At 28.3% G+C, this 9,623-nt stretch overlaps 1 protein-coding gene across 1 annotated transcript; it reads right to left on the bottom strand.

Moving 5' to 3' along the window:
• Positions 1-901: 901 nt before the first annotated feature.
• Positions 902-9,264, bottom strand: LOC141531297 (uncharacterized). Its single transcript, XM_074249021.1, has 3 exons — positions 8,329-9,264; positions 3,868-4,481; positions 902-2,515 (listed from the first exon to the last, which is right to left on the bottom strand). Exons 1-3 carry the CDS (start codon positions 8,548-8,550, stop codon positions 2,113-2,115), a joined length of 1,239 nt encoding a protein of 412 aa, XP_074105122.1. The 5' UTR covers positions 8,551-9,264; the 3' UTR covers positions 902-2,112.
• Between the last annotated feature and the right edge of the window lie 359 nt (positions 9,265-9,623).

A 9,623-nucleotide genomic window follows, 5' to 3' on the forward strand; every position in this document is an offset into this window, starting at 1 on the left:
GGGTCTCACTGACGAGCTGGTAACTGGCTGTGAATAATTTAATAGATATTACGTCGTCTGCTTTCACGTGGGCTTTTTTACTCCACTCAGTATTATATTCTATATCCATCCCTCGCATCCCTCTTTCACTCTTTTATTTTTTCGCTAAACTTTATTTATTTAGTTTTATTGGTTTTGTTATTATTAACTGAATTCACTTGGTGACGCGTTCATTTTTTGCGCCTCCATTCGATTAAACCGTCCCATTATATATTATATAGTACCTTTAGTTTCACCTGACCAGTAATAACCACTGCAATTTACTTTTTAATTTCTTTTTAACTTCTACCTAATCAATTTTCGTTTTATCCTCTATATTCTATTTTTTACCGTCCTTATAACCATCATATCATCTATATCTTGTTCTTGTTTAAACTCGACTTGATAAATTATTCAGTAATGAATCCTTAAATTGTAATAGTCTCAAACTTTTTTATCGAACCGATGAAATAAAAGTTTCCAGCTACTTATTTATAGTTTTAATGTTATATTATTTGTCAATTTATATATCATTATTTTTAATCATTATTATCAAGGGTAATATCGAGTTTAAAGTGATTGAAAGTTTCCGTAAAATGAAAATTTATCGAATATTTTCTTTATGTTATTAATTTTGTTTTAATAAAAATAAATAACACAAAATTAATTAAAAAAATTTTAATTCTGATTTTTTTTATTTTAAATATTTAAATAATTTTTTATAAAAAAAAATATCTTTACTCCAAAAATTTTATTCTGATAATTGCAATAAATAAATTAAATAAAATATTTTATGGTAATTTTTAAGAATAAATTTTACTAACATAAAATATCTTCGATCGTATAATTAGTGCACCGTACTAACGTATCTAACTATCAAAAATTCGGGGAATTTATAACTTATAAAATAAGCATTATGAAATAGTTTTATGACCAGATCTATCATAACTATTACAAAATAATTTTTTGCATCAATAATTTATAGCTTAAAAAACAATCTAGTTACTCAAAAAACAAAATAGAAAAAAATATTCAGATACTTTTATTAGATTGTTTACTACAAACTTTCTTATGCACAACCAAGCGTATTCGTAAAAGTTCCTCAGGGCTAGCTATAAAAGTACACAGATTCGCGATATTTATGGCCACTAATAAATTTATAAAAACTGCCTCGTAAACATTGCAATAAACAACTAAAACTTGTTTTCATTTTCCCGAATCTTGCAAACAACTATTTATTCCTTTTCCGGTAAAATATTAAATCTTTCTAAATAAAAACTATGTTTTAATTTATTTATTTTTCAACTATCATTTATTAATAATAATAATAATAATAATAATAACAAATAAAATCAAACTTAAAACTATTATTTTTCTACAATAATAAATTCAGTCGCTCAACAGATTCACATACAGAAGAAATAAAATTGTAAAGTAGTAGCATGTATGCAAATTTAAAAATTAAAAACAGTTGTTCATAAAACAAAAATGGGCAATAAAAAAATTGAATTTACAAACTTACACTGGAGTTATATAAAAGAGTAGACTACATTGCTTTTAAAAAAATAAAAAGAGAAACAGTCGTCATTAAAGCCTTTGCCCGCTCGCGGTTTTTATGATCTTACCATCCGGCGATTTAACTGCTAAGTAATGATAATTGATATCGCACCGCGCATCTGAATCTATTGTAACATAAAGACAACACTCGTATTTTTTATTTTTATTTTCATACTTTACTTGTTTATTATTTATTATGTACAGGATATTTATATATATATTTTTTTTTATAAGTGTATGCAGATGCTTGAGAGTCTTTTCCACGCAAATTAAAAATTTAACTAACATTTTTAACGATTTACGAGGCTAATAAAAAATTAACTCCCAGCGAAGTAAGTTTACAGAGATCGTTTGTTTTTTTATTACAGACTGATTTTCCAAATAAAGTACACTTATATTTTTAATTTTAAATAAATCTTACTACTCATTAATTCATATATATGTTACATTCTCGCTCGCCACATTTTCTCTTCAACAATATTAACAAGTAACATCAACAAGACTGAAGCTTATAAAGAATAATTTTAAATAACACAATCACGTTAAATCTTTGCTACAATTATCTTCATAAGGATTGACCTCTCGTATTTCTAAAGAGGCTTCTTCTGCGATGGGAGGAAACAGTGTCGGAAGACCAGCCGTAGGCTCCAGTCTTAGAAGGCTTGGAAGTCCTGGATAGAAGTTGTACAAGGAAGAGTTCACCATTCCTTCGGTAAAAGAACTTTTTGAAGTGTATCCTGGATGCAGGGCGAACAGATTCGCGGTTGCGAGGGCTGTGGCGTAGAATGCTGCGGCTTGGTTGAGGTTAAGGGAGTAGTTTCCCAGGGGGTTTAAATTTGAGTATAAGCCCGAGTGCCAGGGGAGAAGATTTTGGCTTTGGGCTAGACTTTGAAGTGGAAGTTCTGGGACTGGATCGCGGTCGATTGTTTCTAAGTCCAATCTGAAACAATATTTATTGTTGAAAAAATTTTATTTATTTAATTAAGAGGTAAAATTTTACTTTTGGGAAAAGATTAATTTTGAATTTTTTGGTATTGATCTAAATTATTATTTTAAAACTTATTTATTTATTTATTTTATAATTGGGCCAATTTTAAATCAAAGCAATTGATCTAACTCCTTATTTTTTAGAGGGTGATTTTCTAACATTTTGATGCAGCAATAGTCCAATTATAAATTATTTGAATGATCCAAACCAAAATATTATACCTCTATTTGATGTTGAATAGTTTTTTAAAGTGATAATTAATTTTAAACTGATTAATTTGGTAATTAGAACGTCGAAATTATATTTAAAATAAAAAATATTCTTTTGAAAATTTTACTCTTTATTTTGAAACACTTAACTTTGAATTTGAATAAATTTGTTCAAAAATTCAAAATAAAAATAAAAAGATAACGAGAAAAATTTCTTCGTTAAAAATTTAACTATTTAAGCGCTTTAATATTTTTGAATAAGTTTTAGTTTATATTTTCTCCCAAAAATTTCTTCCCACGGTAACTTTGGTTTAAAATATTTTGACTTATTTGTATCTTATTAATCTTATTTTTGATATAAAAATAACTTTTAAAATAAATAAAATTTTTTTTTGTTATTTAGAATACAGAAATAATTTTCTTCTCTCAAAAATATTCCTCTTTAATAAAATATTATTTTCTACTGTACAATCTAAATTCATACAATTCTAATTTTAATTCTTGTCCCAATTTAACATTAAAACTTTTTTTCTTTTTGCACACTTTTTATTATTTCTTCTAGATTATAAAACTCCGTACGGTGACAAATATCTCAATAGTTCATTTTTCTCAACAACAAAAAAATACTAAACAGCCTATCTGAAAACTCAGTGTATAATTTATGTTATTAGTCGTTAGCGTATGTTATTACCGCGTATAACATGTCACGCTAGTGTAGTGTTTCATGCGAAAAAGCTGATTGGTATTGTATGTAAGACCGATGTTATATTACTTGTATAAGCATTGTATTATACATCCCATATATCCATACCGACATATATATTATAAACATTATGTGCATAATATATCGTTATACATTACAATAAAATAATATTTGTCCCCCAATATCATCATCCATCGTCACATTGATAAGTCCTGTTGATGTGAAGGTACCAATATAAATACACAGCAATAAACAAAGTACATGCACTTAGTCATCGGAGGGTAACGACAAGGATTACTGTCCAATATAACTCAGTGACATTTTGCTAACTGGTTGTTAACGAAAGTACCATATTATATTTAATAGGTGTATATGTATGGTGTATATCTTACCTAGAGGGTCGTTGCTCGCTCGGGCTACTGGTCTTGATGATACTTTCAATATTGAATGATTTCGCCGGTTTGCATACAAGAGGCTTTGGTTTTTTTATCGTCACTCTCTCTCGATCTGGATCCCTCGTTCTGATTGTTGCTCCGGAAATTTCGCTCTCCATTGAGTCGACGTTTGAAGAGATGTTTGAAGATAATAACAACTGGTGATCGGTTGTCATTGGAGCGATGCCCGAATTGCGGGGGGTGAGTTTGTCTTCCTCGTGATTTATGGAGGAGAGACCGGTTATCGATGTAAAATTAAGAAAATCTAGCTGACGTTGAGTTAATGCGAAATTTTGATCTTGATAGAGGTGAGGATTGTCGTGATGATGGGTAGATTGATGATGCGATCCTGGGTAGTGATTTATGACCGGGAACTCCGAGCAGGAATTCGAGTTGCTCGATGCCAGTCTCGCTGCTGTCTCTGCCAGAACTTGACTCTCTTCTTTCAAGGATTTGGGAAGCTTGAATCTCTTCCGGCGACGCAGGTATGACCCGTTTTCGAACATTGACAGTGCTGCTGGGTGCAGGGCCCAATATGCCCCTTTTCCTGGGGTGTGAGGGTTGCGCGGTACCTGAATTTCGAATAAAATAAAAAATATCTTAGTTTATATTTGTTTAAAGAACGTGTTGGGGGAGAAGTGATTATTTTTTTGCGTGATGTATCCCTTTAATTTTAGGTGGAAAAATTATTTGATGTATTATATGTTCGCCGGGTATATATATATTACTATAATAAAATACACGAACGGATTTCGTGAGCGTGCGTTCACTTGAGCGGTAAACTTTTCGACAGCTAACAGACGTGATATGACAAGGATGTCTACTTAAAAGTTTTCTCACCTTTTATTTTTAAACAAAGTTGGCCTTTTTTTGTGATAGAGGGAATTGGGAGGTTGAAAAATTTTTTTCGTAAATTATGACTCAATTAAAGTTTCTTTTTTTTTAATGTAAACACTTTTTGTGTTTGGGTTTATGTAATTTTTAGGATGGTATAAAATTATTGATAAAATTTAAGTTTAAGTGAAGGAAATATAAATATGAATTTATTGAAGTTTTTAAATTATTTTGAAAATTAATGGGGATTAGGATAATAAAAATTAAAAGTTCAAATTTTAATCTATTTTTAAAAATAGATTAAATTAGAAAAAAAAACTGGTTTTATTTTAATAAATAAATGTCCAATTCATTTTTTCTTCTAATTAAATTGAATTGTATAAATTTATATTTTTTTTTTTAATTATGATATAAGTGTAATTTTTTTAATTCTTAAAAATTATAAATCAATATAATTTTTATCTCAGTTTAAAACAAAAATCTCTGTTCAATTTTAGACAATTTAAAAAATTTTTAAGTTATTTAAAATAAAGTAATTTTATTGTAAAATAAAAAAAAATTTTCCTTCAAGATTAAATAAAAAAAAATTCACCGTAATATATAACTGAATATTTCTACTTAAAAAAATACATGAGCAGACTTTATTATATACGAACATGACGTTTAATTTCTTGTGACAACACTATTGCTCATTTTGCAATTGACCACATGTAATTACCGTCGGTTTTAATAATCCCGCACGTGCGGTATTTATTCATACAGACATAAACATAATAATCCCAGACGACTTGACTACATTTGTTCGGAAATTTAAACAAAATTAAAAGCATATAAAAAAGGAACTGTCTTCACCCATTTATGCATAAATGTCCCGTTTTCACGATTATACATATATAAGTATAATGTCCATATGTCCATATATACATAATAACATTATTACACACGCAGATGGAGATGGAAATAATTCTCCGAGGTACGACAGCGACACATGTATTTAAATATAATACATCCAACATAAATCCAAATTGAGGAAAAGAGGATTCCTAAATGACAAGTGTATATCTTTATAATAGTTTGCTCGCGTGCCAGACATATTATATACACACTTTACTTTATATATAGTTTATGTTACCAGAAATAACACGATGAAAACTCACGCGGACTCATTAAAATGACAAGATAATTTCATGACTTGTTCATCACGCTATATCTGTGTTTTAAGGTAATATATTCTGTCATTTCTTCATTCATATTTTATAAATATTAATACCTATCATTTTAGTTAATAATCTTTTCATCGCTCATTATTATAATTGTAATTATTAAATAAACAGAACTATGGCAAGACTAAGCGATAATAATGAAAACAAAATTAACAACAGAAAATCATCGTTTAAATAATAACGAAGCTTGCGTTTGATGCTAAAGCATTTATTTCATTTATTATTTAAAAGTTTATGTCTTGTTAGAAAATATAATGTTGCTTTATAATGAAAAAATTATTAAAAAAAAAATTCATCAATAATAATCTAGATCTAGATGTAAATTAATTATTTAAATATTATTTTAATACTTGTTCCTGTTATTACCGAAAAATATCCAAGAAAATTTTATTAAAAATAAACTTCTTACACAGAAAGAAAAAATGTCTTGAGTCAAACATAAATTTTCTTAAATTAATTAAATCTGAAGGAAGACTGAAAATTTCTTGAACAAAGTTAAATTTTTTTTAAGCTAAAAAAATTTCTTCTTGCTCCAAAATAACTTCGGTCTTCCTTATAATTTTCTCGGTTCAAGAAATTTTTTTTTTCTGTGTACAAAAGCATACAGTGTAATTTAGTGATAATTCATTTAATTATTTAACTAAGAGGATTAGGCTTTTGGCTATAAGAGGAGGCCCAAAAGCCTTATCTACTAAGTTCATAAATAAATAGGCAAGTATATTATTAATTTAAAAATATTCCTAGAATTTTTGTGACATTAAAGTTTGCTGTCACTTAATAATTTTTTAATTTTCTTTAACAAAAAAATTATTTTTAAAAAATTGCATTTTTAATTTATTGAAATTTCTACAAGTCTATTTTTTTAATAATTTTTTTTTACTATAATTTATTATAAAACAATTATAAAGTGACAGCTAACTTTAATGTCATGAATTTTTTTATTAAGTTAATAAAAAAAATTTGTAAATAATTACATTTAAAAAATAATGATAATTATCGTAATATAATAATAAAAAGTGAGCAACAATAAATAATCGTTTAATAAATAACGAAGCCTGGGTTTGATGGTAAAGCATTTAATTTTTAATTCAAAAGTTTTATTTTCTTCCGACGATATATGTCTTGTTGGATAATAAAAACTTTTAGACATGCTTACATGCGTTTGCATTATAATGATAGTAATATAATAAAATACAACATATAGTGAAAGTGAAATTATATGTAATAATGAACAATGATAGTGTGGATGGACTTTTCAAACAGTCTTGTGAACAAGTCTATAGACAAATGACCATGTAAGTATTAAAATTATTGATGGAGCTATAACCCTGACAGAAGGGAACGCCGAGTCCTCGTTGTCGTTTCAACGAGACGCTCATACCATATCATATCATACTCATGTGAGTACGTAAAATACATAAAAAAAAGGGGTATTATATCTACCTACAATATTACACAAGCTTTACTCTTACATTATTTTATTCTATTATATAATAAGAATAGTGATGAAAAAGTTTTACTTATTCTTTGCTTACTCCAAACTTGCTACTTGCTACTTGCATGCTCGCTTACTTCAAAGAGAGTATTTATTCAATTTTGGCATCGTCAATGAGGGAATAAATAGACACTTTAATTATGGAATAACAACTACAATTAAAGTTTTACTTGCATAACTTTTTTTTACGTTTTTACTTTTATAAAATTTTGAATTTTTTTTTTTTTTTTTTTTTTTTTTTAATTGAAATCAAAATTTTTTGTTACCGTCAAAGAAATTTTAATTATTTAATCTATATTATTAAAAGAATAAGAAAAATTTTGTGTCCAGGATAGTCATATAATACAATCAGTTTTTTTAGTGAATTATGAAATTTAGTGTCATTGCAAAGGTTTTGATTTGAATTTGTGCCTTTTTAAGGTTTCATATCATTCTCATTGATAGTCAATTTATTATGATAAGTATTTAGACTGAATTCGAAAATTCTCTCTTTCTAGATACATAATTATGACCTTGTATCTTGTGAACTATTGACATTTTTAAAGATATAAGCTCATCCCGACATTACACTCATCGAGATCTTTCATTTGAATACCCACATCAATTTTTCATATATTTATATATATTATATATATGTATATATGAAAAATATATGAAAATGCATGTTGGTACTCAAATGAAAGCTCTTGATGAGTGTAACATCGGGATGAGCTTATATATCTTTAAAATCGTCAATATTTAAGAAATTACAGTGCAATTTAACAATAATATTATTCTCACTTGCAATATTTTTAAAATTTTTATTTAAAAAAAAATAGCTTTTTTAATATTTAAATAAACAAAACAAAAAATTTTTTAAATAATTACCTTAATAAAACAATCATTGAAAGATAAATTATGCCTCAAAGAATTTTGCCATCTTCTTGTATCGCGTCGATAGTAAGGAAAGCGATCAGCAATAAACCGATAAATTTCCGCTAACGGGAGCATTTTCTCCTTGGAAGACCAAATAGCCATCGCGGTTAGCGAAATATAAGAGTACGGCGGCTTCTGCTCGCCACTGTAAGACTCCTTCGACGGTCTTGGCATGTTAACTAATTAATTAAATTTATAAATTAAAAAAAAAAAAAAAAACAAACTACAAAAAACATTTTTTGTTCCTGCTAGCCGAGGTCTGCAGGACAGGCACCACACAATCACCCACAATCAAAAATCCATCTTTCACATTACATGTTCATGTCGATGATTAATGACAAGCGAAATTGAAAAAAAAAAATGAACAATGACGGTGATAAAGATTGTGACTAAGCTCGTTAATTAACAAAATCACTGTTTACTGTTTACTTGTACTGTGAAGAAAAACACTGGCTGACACAACAACGCCCGTTCCACTGGCTACTTAACGACTGTTAATTGCGATATGTACCAGCAAAAACAGAATGTCACGTTGTTAAAAATAAACATCACATTGTCGTAACAAGATTTATTTATTCAATTAAATTTTTATTAAACGGCACTAAGGTTTAAAAATTACTTGTGGTAATTAATTAATAAATAGTTACGTTAAAGACTGATGGAGCGATAAATGACGTATTACATCAGACCTTGACTTTACAGGCAATATATGATCGATACAAAATAACGAGGGTCATTATAAGCCACTTAATTGATAACAGGTGGATTTAAAAGTCATATGTTAGATAACAACAAACAACAACAAATATTCAACCAGGTGTACATTCGTAAATACTCGTGGTTCTCGTGATACCGGCAGAGGAACTATATCGATATTTAGAACAACGATATTAACAGCGTAGTGTGTTAGTAGTCATTGCGTTTGCGCATCTCTATCGTTTGGGTCCGGGATATTTTTTTAAAATTATTTTTGTTGCTCGGCGATCCCCCTATTCTTCCCACTGTTTTAGCTCGCGAATCCCCATTGGTTGTCGAAATAATGGGCGGGGACTATTTAAACCCCGCCTACTGCGAATGGGTTGAATTAGCAATCACTCTGATCGGATGTTTACTCGATATGATACGAAGCAAGGTGGTTCTGAAGTGAGCCGAGATGTAATATATTGCCGATACTGTGCAGAGTGGAAAAATAATTCATGTACTTAGCGCAAAATTACTCATGTCAAGATTTTGTGCACACCATTTTG

The sequence above is a fragment of the Cotesia typhae genome, unplaced genomic scaffold, assembly GCF_013202065.1.
Source record: "Cotesia typhae breed Kobodo isofemale line unplaced genomic scaffold, CoteBio_Ctyphae contig_119, whole genome shotgun sequence".
Lineage (NCBI taxonomy): Eukaryota > Metazoa > Arthropoda > Insecta > Hymenoptera > Braconidae > Cotesia > Cotesia typhae.